At 33.0% G+C, this 19875-nt stretch overlaps 1 protein-coding gene across 3 annotated transcripts; it reads left to right on the top strand.

Moving 5' to 3' along the window:
• The first annotated feature begins 4212 nt into the window (after window positions 1-4212).
• Window positions 4213-7290, top strand: LOC126670596 (protein RICE SALT SENSITIVE 3). 3 transcript variants are annotated; one of them, XM_050364366.2, is made up of 8 exons: window positions 4216-4307; window positions 4427-4576; window positions 4655-4705; window positions 5123-5251; window positions 5496-5601; window positions 5785-5826; window positions 5907-5963; window positions 6447-7290. In XM_050364366.2, the coding sequence occupies exons 2-8, from the start codon at window positions 4446-4448 to the stop codon at window positions 7104-7106; spliced, it is 1176 nt and encodes a 391-aa protein (XP_050220323.1). In that variant the 5' UTR covers window positions 4216-4307; window positions 4427-4445; the 3' UTR covers window positions 7107-7290. The 3 variants fall into 3 exon arrangements, with proteins under 3 accessions (XP_050220321.1, XP_050220323.1, XP_050220324.1); XM_050364364.2 differs by having other exon boundaries at window positions 4213-4576; XM_050364367.2 differs by lacking the exons at window positions 4216-4307; window positions 4427-4576; window positions 4655-4705 and having other exon boundaries at window positions 5173-5262.
• Window positions 7291-19875: the final 12585 nt, after the last annotated feature.

The raw sequence follows: 19875 nt of genomic DNA, 5'->3' as shown, positions 1-19875 counted from the left end.
AGACGCACTTCATAATCACATCCGAAAGGTAGCTCGGAATACCAACGTCGTCCAACGAATCCTTGATAAAATTCCAAGAAATCTTATCATACGCTTTCTCAAGGTCAATCTTAATAGCCATAATGCCCTTCTTGCCTTTCTTTAAGCGCATGGAGTGCATAGCCTCTTGAGCTAAAATAATATTATCCGTGATGTGTCGACCCGCAATAAAGCTAGTTTGAGCCGGGTTGATAATAATGGGCATAATATTCTTAAGCCTATTGGCGATAATTTTTGTGACAATTTTGTAGGACACATTGCAGAGACTGATAGGCCGGAAAGATTTTAGATCGACCGGATTAGCACATTTGGGAATTAAGGTAATCAAGGTTTGATTAACCTCTGCCGGGATCGGGTCTCCGTTAAAAATACCAATAATAAACTTGCACAAACTCTCCCCCACGAGATGCCATTGGCTTTGGAAGAAGAAAGCATGTAACCCATCGATGCCAGGCGCTTTGAAAGGCTTCATATCCCACAAGGCTTGCTTAATCTCATCCCTCAGGACCGGAGCAGCAAGACTAGCAATGTTGGAGACATTTAGAGCTGGAAAACTACCTCTAACTGGATAAGAGGCCTCCTCGTTCAAACCTTTAGAGAACAGATTCGCATAAAAAGTTGTAGCCATCTTCTTTAAGGTATCTTGATCATCAACAAGCTCTCCATCCGAATTTTTCAGCACAAGAATTCTATTGACACGTCTCCTTTCCGCAACTTTCATGTGAAAGAATTTAGTGTTTCTATCCCCATCAATAACCCACTCCTTTCTTGATTTCTGGAACCAGAATAGCTCTTCTTGGTAGAGAACATCGTCCAACTCTTGAGTTAGCTGAATTTCCAAGTCAATAAGCTTCTGATTATTATAATGCTCCCGCGCTTTTTGAATACCATTGAGGCGAGATAACAGCTTGTCTTTCCTCTTAAAAATATTACCAAACCCATCTTTATTCCACTTCCTAGCCAGAGTAGTGAAATTATTGATAGAAGTGATAAAAGAATTCGAAGCATCCCAACTTTGGCGAACAATCAGCTCAAAGTTGCAATCACCAGTCCAAGCTGCCAGAAACCTGAATGGTTTGACCCCCATACTTCCCATACGTTGAGTGTTAAACTGAAGATAGATTGGGTTATGATCCGAGTGAATCCTCGGAAGATGAAGGATATAATGATAATCGAATTTTCTGGCCCAAGTATCATTACAAAGGTACCTGTCAAGCCTCTTCAAAAGGTTTCCCCGTCTCCACGTAAAAGGTGAACCGCAGTACCCTAAATCAATCAGATCATGTCTATCAACCCAGTCTTTAAAAACATTACAACTTCCAGGTCTTCCCGGAACACCACCCTTCTTCTCAGTATCAAGGAGGGCGGCATTGAAATCTCCCCCTAAAATCCAAGGACCCGAAATGGAATTAGCCAAGCTAGCTAAATCTGTCCAGAGGTGCATTCTAAGGTTGGCTACAGGACTAGCATAAACCATAGTGAAGAGAAAAGAATTATTGCCCTCCAAAACCTCCATATGGATGAAGTACTTATTATTCTCCAGAATAGAAATAGACAGGCCATGTTTCCATAACACCCAAATACCACCCGAAAAACCTATTGCTTCAACTCTATGGGAGTAATCGAAGCCACTCTTTTCAATAAAAGAATCAGCTTTAGCACCACTGATACGAGGCTCAAGAATACCGACAATGTCAAACTTATACTTTCGACAAAAACTCTTAAAAGTCCTACAGAACTCCTTCGACCCAGCTCCTTGCACATTCCACACCATTATTCTTTTATTGTCTAACATCATAAAAATAATAAAAGAAAGGAAGGAACTTAGGACTGAATCGCAGCTGATCCATTCATGTCAATATCTTCATCAACATCAACAATGGTGGAGTCAACAGTATCGTCCATCATGTCTAAATCCGCCATAGTATTTTTATCTTGTAAGCCTGTGCTTTCTTTGGCCAACAGAGCATTAGGTCTATGTCCATCAGACTCCAGTGGTCCAGGGTCCTCCACCATATGATTATCCACATCTTTGGAATTATGCGAAGGAGAAGCATTAGGGGAGATGCTATTTTCCTTAGCGTTATTGTACTGGACCATGACAACTGAATGATTCTGCGCGTTTAGAGAGGAACTAACCTTATTAACAACAAATCTGTTTTTAATTGGGTTGGATGGGCCCTGGGCCTTATTAGTCTGTGTAGGGACATTAGTAACATCACGTAAAGCTGTAGGGGCAGTATTGTCTTTCTTTGCATGAGTCCTACGATCAACAACCTTCTGGAAAGTTTGCTGAAAGGTAGGAGTCAGATTAATATCAATATCTCCCGCCGTATCTTCCCCCGTATTATGCTCCTTATCTAAGGAAGGTAACTCTCCCACATTGTCGCTTTCCAGAATATTAAATCTAGATCCCCTCAGATTTGTTGCTTTGACAGAATTACCAGAATGGTAATTATTATTTTTACCTTATACGTTTGTTGACCTACCCCTTTTAGCAACCATCATCCAAGGCCCAAAATTAGGGTTAGCCTCACCAGCAACTACGTCCGCCGGACCTTCCTTATTCGCCTGAATACCTACTCCTCCATTCGCCTGAATACCTTCACCTCCATTGGTTTGAACAGCTTTATCTCTGATAATGATTTCCGGGCAAAATTCCTTAACATGACCGAATTTCCCACAATGAAAACAAATTCTGGGGAGACATTCATACTCCACCATTTGAACTTTCCCATCGAGATAGAATTGAGCCACAAGAGGTAAGCTTAAGTTCAGTTCAACAGCAATACGGGCAAACTTCCCTCTTTCCGCGGATTCCGTACAGTAATCAATTTTAATTACTTTCCCCACAATCTGGCCAATATACCTGAGAACCTTCTTGTTGTAATAATGGATCGGCATTCCTGGTAGTCTAATCCAGGCTTGAATGTTCTGGATTCTATCTGCCCTACAATCAAACGCCGGACTCCAAGATTGAACCAATAAATAGTGCCCCAACATCACCCAAGGACCTCCTGTAAGCATTGCTTCAACATCACCCCCACTCTTCAGTCTCACAAGAAAGTAATCGTTTTCAAGGTCGATAACGTCGAACCCTTGAGTGAAGTTCCACATTGTCTCTAGGCGGTTGCAAAGACTTCTATAGCCAATTGATCTTCCCAGCAATTTAACGATCACAGTTGCTTTCCATTGCTTCGATAATTCTTCCTGGATCCGGCTAGAGAAAGTGATAGCTGGCATACTTCCTTTCTTACCGATTTCAACATCAGAATCCAAAACCACAAAATCCTCAAACTCACCGGCTAAAGAATCTTCTCTAGCCTTATCTGATTGTAAGACCTTATCCCTGAAAGACATGATCGAGGGAGTACTGGTCAGATTCTCCTCCTCTCTGAATCTCGCTTTCTTCGTCGACCTATCTTCTGTTGAGGGTTCCCTTACGTCTTTTTCCAGAGCCATTAGTGTTTTTCACTACTCTTTCTTTATCTTTTTTGTTTTTATGTAAAATTTGATAATACATAAATCTAGTTTTTTACTCTTAAAAAAACATGGAGATTTTTATATGACAAAAAATTAACTCTTTTAATTTACGAACTTCAAGATTTATATAAAACTTGAAAGTTATAAAATAAAAGGCCTAATCACTTAAAAACCCCTCACCTTAAATTTTTTTTTCAATTCCACCCTGACGTTGAAAATTTGTCAATTTTACCCACTTTTGAATTTTCCATTTTCAATTGTACCCCAATATTTTAATTTTTGTTAATTTTTTTACTTAAATGATGAAATCATTCAATTAATTAAGTCTAAACATGAAATTAAATTCTTTTTATTCAAAAAAGTACAAATAAGTCCTTTATTTTTAAAAACTAACTAAAAACCATAATCAAATTAACACTAATTTAAATTCTTAATTAATTTAACTAAATTTAAATAAATTTTAAAAATATACAATCAATATATGTGAGACATGGAGAATGTTTTAAACAAATTTTCAAACGCAAAAGACGTTAATTTAATTTTTCAGGGTACAATTGAAACACAAAAATGCAAAATAGGGTAAAATTGACAAATTTTCAACGTCAGGGTATGATTGAAAAGGGACTAAAAGGTCAGGGTTTTTTTAAGACATTAGGCCAAAATAAAATTGTCCCCACTCCCTTTTCTTACAAGGTTAAAACACAAACACTAATCAATCCCCAGCCCCTCCTCTTCTCTTTGATCAATCACCAAAACAAATACTAGAGAGAGAAAGTTGAAGAATTGTAAGCTTTTTTAGTAGCCCATCATATAACATAAAAATACAAGTAAAGTATTTATGAAATAACTGGGTTTAAGAAGAAGAAGCGGTGACAGTGATAATAATATTTGGTGTAATTTATAGATAAAAAGACAGTACAAAAATGGTGGGCTCGGGAGGAGCAGACAGGAGCAAAGAAGCAGTGGGGATGATGGCCCTTCATGAGGCCCTTCGAACTGTCTGTCTCAGCTCGGACTGGACTTACTCTGTCTTCTGGACTATTCGTCCTCGACCGTACTTTTTCCTGTCTTAATCTCTGGTTTTATCATCTTTAATTTGTGATTTCGGATTTTCACTTTCTTTTTCTTGCAGACGAGTTAGGGGCGGTAATGGCTGCAAGGTTGGTGATGATAATGGAAGCTTGTGAGTTGGTTTTTGTTTTTATCTTCTTTACTTTTGTCTTTTGTACCCTGTTTGGTTACAGAGAAAAAAACAAAAAGAAACTGCAAATTTTAACTTCAGATTCTCATTAAGTTACTGTAAATATCATTTCTAGACTTAACTCGTTTTAGAACTCTGCTGTTTCTGTACTTTCTCTCTTCTTTTCTCAGTTTCCAAACAGAGGCTGTACATTTATAGACTGTAAATATAGAGAATCAAAAATATAAACAGTAATAAGAAATGGGGTTTTGTACCGATGAGCTATAGTTTAAATGGTATAAACGCTAAACAGCATTATGCTATGCTAGATCGTCCGTTCAATTTCTCTCACGAGTGCTGCTCACCACTCGGTATATGTTGTTTTTCAAAAATTTAATGAGCTTATGGAATTTTGTGAAGGATGTTGATGTGGGAAGATGGGTTTTGCCGGGGAAGAATCGGGGATTGTCTGGAAGAGATTGACGGAGAAGATCCTGTCAGAAAATCATTCAGCAAAATGTCTATCCAGTTATATAATTATGGAGAAGGGTGGGTACTGGGTAGGTCTTATTTTTTTAATTATTACTATCATAAATCAAATTCGGTATGTTGCACGGAAATTTCTCCAGTTTTATGTTTCCGCCTTTTATTTATGTTTTCGGAAATATTTTTTAAAATTTCACACGATTATTCATATTAATAGTATAGTTTCCCGGGTTTATCGTTTCGGTGTTTAGAAAGTTTATTATAGGAAAAATGAATTTGCTGATTTTTGATCTTTGATGTTGAGCAGGTTAATGGGAAAAGTTGCTTCAGATAAGTGTCATAAATGGGTTTTCAAAGAACCTTCTGAATGTGAACCAAATATCTCTAATTACTGGCAGAGTTCATTTGATGCTGTAAGCTAACTATCAAATTTGTATTTGTATAATTTAATTTTGGACTTACATATTTCATTTACTATAAAGTTTTGGATATTATTTGAGAATTTAATGTGCCTTCATTATTAGGTATACTTACTGGGATGAAAACCATATTTATGATTGATAGTAACTTTCCAAATTTGATTATATTTATTGCAGCTTCCATCAGAGTGGACTGATCAATTTGAGTCTGGTATTCAGGTAAGTTCTATTGTTGATTTTTTTTTAATTATTTAATTTTTTATTCATTTAATTACATTTACATTACATATGTTGGCCAGACCATTGCTGTCATTCAAGCTGGCCATGGACTTCTACAATTGGGTTCTTGCAAGATTGTGAGTTATTTTATTTTCCTTTTATTCTGGAATCTGTTGGTTCAACATTAATTTCTTATTGTATTCTTCTGCAAAAAAGTCTTTGAAGTGTGCTAATTTGCATAGTGTTTGATATGCTCGGTGTAATCGAGAGTTACTCGAAATAGACGAGTTTGAGTTCGAGCTATTCGAGTCAATTGCGGAGTTGAATTTGAACATTCAGATACCCTGTCAAAGTCTCGCAAACCTTACCAAATTGTAACTAAATTTAATTTTTTTATGCTTTATAATTGTAAATATTTATAGCAATACTCTCTTTATTTAATACTAAAACTTATTGACTAGATACTTATACAAATAATCTGAGTCCAACTGTTCTGCCGAATTTGAATTTGGACTCGTAAAATAAAATCCGATCGAGTTTGAGTCGAACTTTAATTCGAAACTGTTTCGACTTTGACATGCATTACTTGATCTGACCAAGGCATTGTCTCTATTTTTCAGATACCTGAAGACCTTCATTTTGTGCTAAGAATGAGGCATACCTTTGAGTCACTTGGCTACCAATCTGGTTTTTACCTGTCCCAGCTTTTTTCCTCAACAAGAAACAATTCATCTTCCTCTTCAATTCCATCTAAGCAGTCTGCGATTCCGAGTCGCCCGCCGCCTCCTCTCTTCAACTGGAATCAAAGGCCACTCCCATCTCCATCTTCCATGCTTTCTTCACCGAGTTTCCCAACATCAGCTCGCCTCGGATATCCCCAGGCAAAAGATGAACCGCATATGTTCATCCTACCTCACGCAGCCGAGACCCGAATGGAAGAAATGATTGGAGAGCACGAGAACGACATAAAATGGCCCAACGGACTGTCTTTCTTCAATGCTTTAACCGGAAGAAGCGATGAGGCTAAGCTTTTGTTTCACCCTGAAAACATAGGGAACAAAAATGATCAAAATGACCAGAATCCTATTCCTAACGAGTTCTTGAGCTTGGACAGCGCGAGGAAAATGGAAAATAAGTTCAAAAGAAGCTTTACTTTGCCTGCAAGAATGACAACTTCGTCGTCTTCGACCTCTGTCGATCATCATCAGCAACAATCTGTGGAGTACAGAAATTCCGAAGGAGGTATGTATTCGGATGTCATGGAGACGTTCTTAGAATAAAAATATGTATGTAGGATCAAGCTTTTGTGGAGTAGTTTTTGCTACTGATTCTCTAGACCTTGTTTTTCTATTATGTGTTCTTTTTTTAATCAGTGTACTGAACTTTCTGATCGTTAATTTGTTGTAGTAGATTCTAACATAAGTTTCCACTAAAAGTTCTCTTTATAATAGAGGAATTTCCCAATTTATAGGTTTTGCATTTTCAAGTACTCGAACAAAATTCCAGGGTTTCTATTCATTGTTTTCTTGATTAGTCTGATATTGTTCTTATGCCAATTTGTGAGGGTTTATCCTATAAATAGAAATTATTTATCACATTGTGTATTGTATCCAAGGGCTAAAATAGATATTTTTTGTGCATTCTATAAAGATAGAAAGAATCATATTTTTATATGAATTAAGAAACTAACTCATTTTAGTTTTATATAAAAAAAAAACTCACCAATGGGGGTTGGTCCAAGTGGTAAGCAGTTTGGTATCGCTTAAGTAAGGTTTTGGGTTCGAGTCCTTGTGAATGCAGAAAATTCCTACTGGTAGACTCACCCACCATGCCTGGTGCGCGACACGGGTTGGATCCGGATTAGTCAGGGCGAAGCCTTGGAAACCGGATGAGCTTACAAAAAAAAAAAAACTCGATTGCTTTAAAAATTGCGAACTTTAGCGCTATTTATAAATTTAACACGAACTTTTACTTGTTTGTCATTTTGAGTGTGAGAAACTAACTTTCGGCTTCCAACATTAGCTGAAAACAGAATCTAATTTCCAGAAACCACTACTTCTACGTAAGACAAATATGATCATGGTTGTTTAGGTGCCATGTGAAGATTAAGATTTTTTCATGTTCAATATATATATATATATATATATATATATATATATATATATATATATATATATATTTTAAAATTGACTGATTATATTTAATAAATTTATATATTTTCATTTTATGAAAATATAAATGTCATTTAATGAAATATCATTTTAATTTTTTAATATGTCCTTTCATTTTATAAAGAGTGATGAATTTTATGAACTTGACTTACAATGTTATATAAAAATTTGAAGTCTTCTAATCCACTTATCTCACTATATTTTAAAAACTAGAATATTTTAATGTAATTGCCTTTTTTACGCAATCCTAGAGCATCTATGACCATGATTTTGCCTGTATCAATAGAGGATGCATGATACTAATAACATATTCTGCTAAACGCAAATCTCCAAATGTTAAAGTATACAATGGCCTGAAATTTGCTGCTCCCAAAGTATAAAAGTATTAAATTATAGGACATACAAAATATAAAGATGATTATTTTAAATTATGGATTTTATTTTGTTGATTAATTTATAGGTACCATTAGGCCATGGACAGGAATAGTCAGAGCTTAAAACGTGCACAAGAAGCAAAAAAGTTAGAACCTAATTAAACTAAATATACAAAAAGGTAGAATCAATTACCACAAGCCTGGTTCTGTCTCTTTATTTTTAATATTATATTTAGAGTTTTTGAAAATTCAAAAAAGTTAATTAATAAGCATTTTTAGTTTTTTTTAATTCATCAAATCTCATTAAATCGAATATGAAATAGTTATATTTGTAAGAAATTCGGGATAATTCGAAAACGAAACCCGATGACCTGACATGGAACAGACAACATGCTCTCTGATTCGCAGATCTTACTTACGAAAACAAAAAATAAATTATTAATTGTTTCGCTAATTAAGTGCAGTAGTCTTCAATCAATCTTCGATCAAATTTCACCCATCACCCGCAAACTCACATCATCCAATTCAACCACCACTTGATAACTCCTTCATAAAAAAGAGACAACAAACCTTTCACAGAGGAAGGACAACAAACCTTTCACAAAAAATGACAAAATAGAACATTCAGAAAAAAACAAACAATGAAAAATAAATAAATTTAATATAGTTCATAAACGATTTCATTTTGTTGTTGATGATCTTCAATTTATCTTCGCTTCTTGGTAATTGAATGTCACTTCGTTGATAAATCTTAATCCATCAAGAGAAAATGGAAAAGAATTGGCTATTTATTATATCTATGAAATTAAAGTAATATATGTAAAGGGATGGCTACCGTAAAATCAAACTATTGACGGCTGTCGGAGAAGAAACAACAAAAAAACTCTAGACGGCTACGATTTGCTTTGAGAGAAAAGAGAGATAAGCATTTTTAGTTAATTAATACCGTAAATAAAATTTAATTGATCATATTAAGTTAAAGTTTGATTTTTCAAACTTTGTGGTCAAAATCAATCAAACTTTTAAAAAATGAAGATTTAAGTTTTATTTTAACTAATATTTTGTTTCTACCAAAGAAAAGTTATTAATACATTAATATGTTTCAAAAAATCACATAACTATATATCATATATCAAAAACACATTATAATCATTATTTAGTTAAACGAAAAAAGTACTCTTATTATTAAGAGTTGTTTGTTCGAGCTCATTCCAGGATTATAATTTTATAACTGAAGTTTTATAAAATAAAATTCTGATAATGATCAAAGAAGTATTATTAATGATATTTGTTAGGATCTTTCCAAACATTGGAAAACTTTTTAAAAATAATTCTAAAAATGATGACAAAAATATTCAGAAAAGAATTTATAGAATACCGCATTTTAAAAATTCACTAAAAGTTATTGTCGATGTCAAGATGCAAAGTCCGAAGGGGAATTTTGGTAAAATTGATAGTTTAGTATTGAAATTAGATTACAATTTAAATTTAAGGTAAAACTGATGGATCCCGATGGTGGATCTGACGTTGATTTTGGTTAAATTTTGATTATATTATTGTGGTCATTTGACATGGATTGGAGGTGAATTTGACCTAGATTTAAGGTGGATCTATAGAGTATACTCTCGGTGGACCTAGATAAATTTTTATATTGTTATATTCATGTCAGAATAATAATTTCAAGTCATTTTTAGTGGATCTTACGGTAATGTGAGAGGAATTGATATTGAGATTGAACGTAAGAGACAATAGTCAATAATCAACTGGTTGATAATCAACAATAAACATTCCTCATTGACCACCGTTAGCTGACAAAAAACCAAATATATTTTGCCAACCGATCACTGATAGGAGTAGTATTACTCCTACTTTCCGTTGTTGTTTCAGTGTATTTATCCTGCACTTGTTGTTTTTGAGTTTCATTTTACTCACTTTTTATTTAAGCATTTCATGTACAATGCATGTGTGTTTTGCGTGTTTTATAGCTCAATAGACACCATTTGAATCAAATTTGTAGTCTATCCAAAACGGCCTTAGAGAATTAAAGATTTAGACAATTAGACAACTAATGCTCGCGCATGCAGCTCGTACAAGGGCTCGAGCAGTCACTCCAAATGAGCTATAAGGCCTGCTCTTGAGCTCGTGTGCTCGAGCACACCAGCAATATTGTGTTTGTTTGTTTTCGGCTGTTTTCACTCGGTTTTGGCTCGGTTTAACCCAAGAGTTCTATAACATCTTAGAGGCATTGCAATACATGAGAAGTAGTGGAGGAATCATCATATCAACCCTAGATGGCTATAAAAGAATAATAATCCTAACTTAGAGTTAGGGTTGGTAGTTTTCACAATAGAAGACATGGCATATTTACAAAATTTTGAGTAGTTTTACACAAGCAACAAGATCGATCGGAGGATTCTTAGGAAGACGATGCCATCTTACTCGAGAGGTTTTACTATGAATTCCCAAAATTATATTGTTGTTTTTTTATTTAATTATGCAATTACAAATCTAATTAGGGATTAACTCTTGAAGTATAAATGTTTGATTTTAATAGATTTTGAATTTCTACATATTATTATGTGTTGATTTGTATACTTAATCCTTGATTTATTTTGTCAATTTAAACAATTTTCTTGTACTTTATATGTGAGTTGAGAAAGTTTATTTAGGATAAAATTAATCAACAACCTATAATTTGATTAGACAAAATAAATTAAGGAATAGGTGTGCATTAGATTTGCTTAACAATTAGTTGAGTTTATAATTAAGCGAGTGAGTCATGTGTATTAGGATTGTACTAGCTAACGATTTGAGAGAGCGCAATTAGTATCTTAAAATAGCTTGAAACCGCAACTAGTCAGAATGAATCATAATCCATCAATCGAATGACATTATGAATAGTGTTAATCCCCGATTCCATCTTTTGTATGTCAAAATAGGGATAATTTTAATATTTGCTTTTACAATTATAATTAGTTAATTTAATTCAAATCACAATTCTTAATTTCTAAACAAACTTGAAATAGATTAATTTAAGGATATGTTCTCTTACCATAAGATCGATATCATAATTGCACAGTTTGTATTACATGTGTAGAAATCTGTATATTTGCAAATTTTACCCAATAATTTTTTTGCACTGTTACCGGGAAAAGCTTAAAAACCTTAACACCATAGTTTAAGTTATTTGAACTTGATTTAATTTTTTGTATTATTGTCTTGTTGTATGTGTATTTGTTCATTTGTTCTAGGTATATTTATTCTAGTTTATTTACAATACACATCGTTCAAGAAGACATTTAGAATTATATCATGAATAAGTCACAAGTTTTGAAAGAAGTGTCCATAATTTAGTTCAATGAGAACAAAATATATCGGACAAAAGAAATCTATTAGGAAACATGGGATAGACGTGAATAACAATGGATAGAAAAATCCGCCTCCAATTTAAGGGTCCTTAGTTGATTGTTTCATACCGAATTTGGATAATAAGAACTATGGTTATTTGGCGCCCCCTGCTAACACGAACAACTTCAAGATCAAGACTTGGACATCAATCTTCTTTAAGATCATTTCCAGTTTCATGGGATACAAAATAAGGATCCTACTAGCTAGGTATCGAGATTCAATAAAATCTGTAACACCTTCAAGATTAATGGTGCGTCATAATATTAGATGAAACTGCAGTTGTTTCCTTTCACTTTGAGGGACAAAGAAAAAACATGGATTCACTAGCGTCCTAGTGCAATAATTACCACAAGGAGACAGCTCGCTAAAGCATTCCTTGCTGAATATTTTCTGTTGGCCAAGACCGTAAGGATGATCTAGGGATATAATGAACTTTCAGTAGTTTGGTAAATTGTCATTATATGAGGCCTGGGAGCGTTTTAAAAAGACCTACAAAGAACTGCCCCGCCACAATATATCGAGAAAGAATCTCATACATACAATCTAAAAATACTGCCTCAATACCAACCATGGTATCGTAGATGCAGTAGCAGCGGTTTCCTTAATGAGGAAGACGCTTGACAATGAATATGATATGTTGGAGGAGTTGGCTTTGAACAACTGTTCTTGGCTAATAAAGTGAGCTTGAAAGCCTATTCATGGAGAGGTGATGACAATGGAACAAAATTCTGCCATGGATGCCATGCAAGTGCACATTGACTACCTCACAAAGAAAATGGTAGTTGTCAAGGTTAGTTTTGTGGCTGCACTTCAAAGTAATTATATGAAATATGTGGTAATCTCAACCATACAGGAAAGGATTGCCCTATACTTAGTTAAGTTGTGAATGAGAGAGTAAAATATGTATGAGGTCAAAGGCATATTAATGATTCGTATTCGAACACATACAATTCGAGCTCGCGTACCCACCTTAATTTTTCATGAAAGGACAACAGGGGACATGCCAATGAAAATGCAGTTCCAACTTTAATTCTGGGAATTAACCACAGCTGAACCAAAAGAACTTCCACAATAACAACTATGGCAATACGCCATAGCAGCCTGTCACGACCCAAAACCGAGGACCGCGACCGGCGCTGGGGAATGGGAATGGTAGCTCCAAAACCCGTAGCAAGCCTAAAATCACAATAAATTTTTCGCAAACATTAATCACATAACGACCTTACAAACAGAAGCATTTATACAAACGTACTTTATATACACTAGTAAATTATTACACTTGCTCGAGCCTATCATTTCCGTACCTTATACGTACTAACCCGACATATACTACTAGTGTCAAAATAACTTAACAGGTATCTACCTCTGTGGAACAAAATCATCATAGCCAAATAAAGCGTATATGCTGTGACAGCAACTATAGACATCATAAAAATATGTTACTGTACTAGGCCACAACACTGGTTAGACATCACACTACTGCAGCAACTATGGAAGTCGGGACTGTATATAGCCAAAGGGACTTTCGGTCAAAGACGGACTTCTAGCCATGTCCAGAATCTAGGTACCTAAAAAATACACTATTGGGGGAGTCATCTATTAAGCTGAGTGAGTTATACTTTACTTACCATATTATCAAAATAAGCATCGCATTTAAAAAAAAATATTAAACTATATATAATCACATTTTAAAAACATCTCAAACACGCACAATCGAATTTTAGAACATTTAACATATATACAATCACAGCATATGAGGAAAGTATTTGATCTGATCGAAACCTTAATCTTAAACTTCTAACCTTAAACTTATAATTATTCTTATTTATAACATATCATAATAAGTCGTATCGTCCTTAGTGGTATGGTCCCGAGATCTTAGATCCACCAAGTTACTCGTCTCCAATTTATACACCTTTGTACTGTACAACAAGGATTATTTGATAAGAAGATCAATGGCATGTGTGCCCTTAGAGAGTTGCCTTTTGCGAAAGCTAAATTAAAAGAGCTTAGATCTTTGTTTGACAGTTTCTCTTACCGGAGACAAATTGGTCGTGATGCTGTGGAGCGTTAGACGTTCGCTGAGAAAATTATTGTTTTGCTTCTTATTGTTTATGTTATTGAGGTAAACCGTCCTTGATATGCTCTTAATTTTAGTTTTTTTATGGAAAAATATTAATCACCATTTTAATACGTTCTTGAAGATGTCTTTTTAGAGATAATGCAGTCTCTTGCATTCATCGATTGGCATGATCTTCATATCAATTTGAGGAGCAAATTATTTGGACTCTTTTAACATGTGCATGTTTGATTAATTTCTCCCCTAAAATGTGCATCTTGTTAAGACTAAGTGAGTTTATGTTAATTGAAATGGAAGTAGACTTAATATAGTAGACTTTAAGTAAACCGACAGTAAACTCATTTTCCGTAGTGGAGAGACCGCTTATGTATTGATTATAGGCTGACGATAAATTTGGTAATACAGATCGGCATAAAGCCAGAAATGATTTTGTCTTTTATTGTTCTAAAAAAGAGAGGGGAAAAGAATTCTGAGTAGAACATCTGATTATTTAACCTAGTGTTTCTATGATTAATGAAGATGATAATCCCGAGTCATTAAAAAAGAGGTTCAATTACTTTAAACAACATGGTATTTTCTTAGTTTCTTTATCTCTTAGGTTAGAAGCTATTTTTTTAAGAATATTTACTTAATCAACATTCAATAATTTTGTTATTAGATTATTTTATGTGGGGTTGATGATAATATTTCATATGTGGACATTTCAATTGATGCAAATTGTTAATTGTATGCAAGTTGAAATTTGGATTAGAAAATTGTTTCTGTTTATTGTAATTGTATAGCTTCAAATCGTTTTTAGGTAGTGTGTGGTTAGATTTCAAGTTGTTGATCATATATTGTTCATGCAGAAACTTGTTATAATTGTGTTAGATATTTTATGTACTCCATTATTATAAATGTCTAGTGAATGTTAAGTGAATTGGGTATATACATACATTAATGAGTTTAAAAGTCTATGATTATGATCTTTAGTGTATGACTTTTGAGAGAATTATGTGAGTTTCTCTTTTACGGCTAGTATTCTTTTAAAAAAAATTGTTCATTTTGCTAAGAAAATTACATGTTGATGATTTGACACTCTTAATTAGTTTTACCTAATGTTTGTTAATGATTGTCTATTATTTTATTTGTACTTTATAATTTTTATATTTTATTAGTGGTTTGCTATACGTTTTCTAATGGTGTTTTCTCTGCTTACCAGATTTAATGGTTTGCTATAGGTTTGCTAATGGTATTTTTTAGTTTACCAGATTCTATACTTTTTTTCCTCATATGTCTGTCATTTTAATTGTAATTTGTGCTCGTTTTTCTTCAAAATCTTACTTACAGGTGAAACTTAATTTTTTGAATCATTTCAAATGCAGACATGGAAAAACATCTCTTTATTTTAATCATATCTATTATTTTTTACTAAATAGTTTCTAACAGTTCACTAAAGGGTTACTAATTTTTTTTCTTCTTCAAATTTCAGCAACTTTTGAAGATAGCTTCTGATTATAAAGTTCCTGATGCCAAGCCAATATCATTTGTCAAGGCCAAAAAAAATTGAATCTTATGAAGGGATTGAATCCACTAGATGAAAAAGTTTGGTGAAAGTATTATTTCTGCTGATCAACAGCGGAAGCGTATTGCATTTCTTTTGTATCAATATGGAAACATGAAGATGGTTGAAAATATTGAGAGTGACGAAGAGGTTGAAGTTAAGAAGACGAATGTGGAAGCGAGAAAGGCAAAAATAAAGAAAAAGATTTAAAATTTGTGATTATCTAGTATATGGATTTTCAGTTTTAGTTGTTTGTTTGGATTATTTTGTTGTATATGATTGTTTCTAAACCTATGAATATTGGCTGTTATTTTTATTTAGTTTTATAAATTCAGTACCTATTTAGTACATTGTTAGTTAACTAGTAGTAAACTATATTTTAGTACATGTTTTACTTTATTACAAATTATAGGTATATATTTGGTAATCTAATAGTAAATTTTTGATATATAATTTGATAAACTTTCATATAGTATACTAGTAATTGTAGTAATTAGCTAAGGATTATTATTATTTTTGTGTTATCTGTTGGTAACCATTTAATAACTATTTAGTAAGCCTTTAGTTACCATTTATGAATTCATTTTATTTTTTAAAGTTTCTTGATTTTAGTAAACTATTAGAATATTTGAATTTTGGATAAAATAAGTTTTATTAGTCAAATTTGGATATAAAATGTGTTTTTATTGTTGGGGGATTATTTATTTGGTTACCAATGGGTAACCATTTAGTAAATTATAGTAAATCTATTATCAAATTTATTGTGAGAGTATAAATAACCTATTGGTATACCATTAGTAACTCTTTAGTATGTCATTGGTAAGCTTACATTGAGAATATGTATTACCTAATGTTAATGTATTATTAATTTATTGTGAAATTATAGGAAACAGATTAGTATAATATTGGTAACGTTTTAGTAATATACTAACAAACTTACAATGAGAGTATGGGTTACCTGTTGATTTGCCGTTGGTAACAGTTTAATAACATATTAACAAACTTTACAGTGTTAATATTTGTAACCTATTAACAAACAGTTACCAAAAGTACAACATTGGTAATTTTTTAGTAACCTATTAACAAACACCATTTTGGTAACGATTTATTAAATCTAGATTAAAATATTTTTTTATCAAATATAAAACAAAGAAATAATTTTATCCTTGTTTTTGAATAATATGCCAATGAAATTTGTTACAAGTCTAAAAACAATGAATTTTTAAATTGTTCATGAAAAATAACATTTTATTTATATTCATTTTGGTTGATTTCAGCATGTTTTTCTATTATATTCTCTTTGCCCACATGTACACTTATTTTGATAAATATTTAGTCATTTTTCAAATCCAATTCAATTTTAGAGATTGCTAATTCTTTTCTTTCTTAAGAGTGTCTTTAATGATGCCTGCAATTTCAAAAATTTCATACATATTATCTTTGAAGCCGTTATCACCTATAGGCTATAAGCAATTTGATTCAACCAAAATTCTAAATAAACCACAATCAGCAGCATTCCTTAATCCAAAGAAGATTAATAGTCGACATTCCATCAAATTTGTAGTTTTGGTAGTCTTGCTTTTAACATAGACCGAGCTGGCAAAGCAGGAGGCAAGTCTTTAAACTTCTCCATAACCTCATCATTTTCTCCAGGAGCTCCTTCAATTATAAGATCCTAAAAATTACATAAATTTCCATTAACAATGAATACGCCAACAAATTGACAAACCAAAAAGGCAAAGATCACAACTTAACCACCCAATGTCATATACTGCAATCAACGAATTCATAAAAATCATACCTAAATTCGATTCAAACTTTAATCAAAACCCCACAACTTAAACCATAAGAGTTTCTTCAACCCCATCATAAAAAGACCCAAACTTTCAAACCTCCCAAAACTTCAACAACAAAAATCAGTTAGTTATTTGAAATAGAAATTCTTCTACGCAAATTCTTATGCAGATTTCACATCACCATCCAAACCCAGAATTTTATTTGTAGACCTTACCACATCGTCATATTCATTCCTGATTATAAAACCCAAGCTCCAATTAATTAAAATTGAAAGAAATTGCTGTTAAAATCGGTTGAATGAATCTCTGATATTGGCTTTGTGATTTTGGAAGAGATCTGTTACCTTTTGGAGAAATCGTATTTCTCAAAACATAAAAGTTTATTTTTGCAACAAATATTAGTCAAGCTGTAAAATTTAATTAATTTTAGTCAACAGGTGTTCTTGAGAATATTTAAGTATTTTGTAGGTATTTGTCTAAAAATCTCAAAAAATTATCATGTCATAATTTAGTCTTTAATGGTGTGTTATTATTAGCTAATTTATAGGAGCCCACATTATTTATTTTTGAGAAAAATTGATAACTACCCACTATTAGCATAAATAATCCCAAAGATACGGGCCTAAGTTTTCAAATTGATAATTACGTTTCTCTTTTTATTTGTTGCAAAAATATACTTTCTAAATTGTAAGAATATTAACCAAATATTCCTAATATTTCTCTCAATTATTAAAATTCAAAATCAAAATCAGAAATAAAAAACAGAATTGCATGAGACAACAAAGAGAAAACCGAATTGATCCGAAGATTCAGTGCGGACGTGGAGATCGCGATGGTGGAGACCGCGGTGGTGAGTCTGGGTTCCGTGATGAAGGTCGTCCTTCTTTATAGCAATATCCTCTTCTCCATCTCATCTTTGTATCATCTACGCCAGCAGCGATGTCATTTTACCAGCTCGCCGTCGCTCCTCATAAGTGAAAACGCCGCCGTTCTTCCCACCATCAGCAATGGCACCACCAATGGATGCGGCAGTTGTTCTGCTTAATGTTCCTCTTGTTTTCTTATTTAATTTCTGGGTGATTTTAAGAAGTTGTCTAATTTGATGGTTGTGAATGATGGTGGTTGTCGGTGGTGGTCTGATTTTGATGATGCACTTTAGGTGGTTGAATATATGCTTATGAGTATCTCTGTTGTTTCGGGCGTTGGTTAACCAATGGTTAATCTTTGGTAAACAATTGGTTAATTTGTAATAAATTTTATTTTGAATATAGAGATTATTGATAAATTTGAATTGTGTATTTTAAACAAATTGTACCTTTTAAAAAATTACTAAACGCTGATAAATTTAGTACTCTATTAGTGAACTGTGAGTAAAACGCTGATAAATTTATAGTATATTAATTAGTTGTCCAATGGTCAACCAAACGATGACCAACTATATACTGAATTAAACCAGTTCATTAGGTTTTAAAAGTTAACCAAAAGCTGACCAAATATTATACATACCGATAAACGATTTATTTGTTGGTTTACCAATATAACATTTGAGTTATATTAAACAATAACCAAATGTGTGCTAAAAATATTGTGAATTAATTAACACACAATTTAACTAACTGAAAGTTCTCATTCTATGCTGAAGACATATAGCTAACAAAATCAAAATATATCGCAATCTTAAGTCACACACTATATTGCAATTTATGGTATAATGATTAACTAACAAAAAAAATCAGCAACGACTTACTAACGATTTTATTAATGATATATTCAAAATAAAATTTATTACAAGTTAACCAAAGGTTTACCTAATATTAACCATTAGTTAATCAATACCCAATATATTACAAACATCAATAGATATTCTCATAAGCATTTCTTCAAACACCAAAATTACAGGCTGTGCAACAACAAAAAATCAAACCAACACCATATCACCACTGTCGTTCACAAAAAAAAACAGAAAATGACTGCAGCACCAAAAAATTTATTACAAGTTAACCAACAGTTTACCCAATGATAACCATTGGTTAACCAACACCTGAAACATTACACACATAAACGTTCTATTCTCATAAGCATTTATTCATCTTGATTCTGTAATGACTTTGCTGGTAATACATAAAGCACCTGCCCAAAAAATAATTATCTACATTCAAGGTGGCTGCTTCAATGGTTGCTGCTTGGCTGCTTCAGTGATGGCGGAGGGCTTGCATCGGAAGCGGGCTTACAACGATTTCTACTGTCAGCGATGTATAGCGGCACAACATCTATCCAAAATTAAAGCTCTGCCAACATCCATCTATCCAAAATTAAAGCTCTAACAATTTAAAACAAACTGATTTAGAAGCAAAATTTACGATTAATTATACTTGAAATAAAAAAACATCAAATAAAACATACAAGAAAATAAAATTCAAAATGTGAAATGGGTTTAGTAAATTTACCTGAGAAAGAAGAAGGCAGAGAGAGCAGAGGAAGCCAATTCCACCTTGAGCAAACTTTAACCGATGTCGTTTGTCAATTCAAATCCAATTCCATCCATCACTCCAATTCTCCCATTCGAACCCCTTTCAGTTTTAATCATTAAGATTCCAACCACAGCCCTAACAAGAAACTGATTTACCCAATGGATGATGATGATGATAATAGTTTTGACGAGCCGCATATTGTTTTG

The sequence above is a fragment of the Mercurialis annua genome, linkage group LG2 (genome assembly GCF_937616625.2).
Source record: "Mercurialis annua linkage group LG2, ddMerAnnu1.2, whole genome shotgun sequence".
NCBI classification, from domain to species: domain Eukaryota; kingdom Viridiplantae; phylum Streptophyta; class Magnoliopsida; order Malpighiales; family Euphorbiaceae; genus Mercurialis; species Mercurialis annua.
This window is presented reverse-complemented; position numbering and strand designations above follow the sequence as displayed.

Coding starts and splice junctions, on each gene's coding strand:
- LOC126670596 (XM_050364364.2), top strand. CDS start 4,446: ATGGTGGGCTCGGGAGGAGCAGACAGGAGCAAAGAAGCAGTGGGGATG. Junction 4,577..4,654: donor TGGACTATTCGTCCTCGACC/GTACTTTTTCCT, acceptor TTTTTCTTGCAG/ACGAGTTAGGGGCGGTAATG. Junction 5,602..5,784: donor GGCAGAGTTCATTTGATGCT/GTAAGCTAACTA, acceptor TATTTATTGCAG/CTTCCATCAGAGTGGACTGA.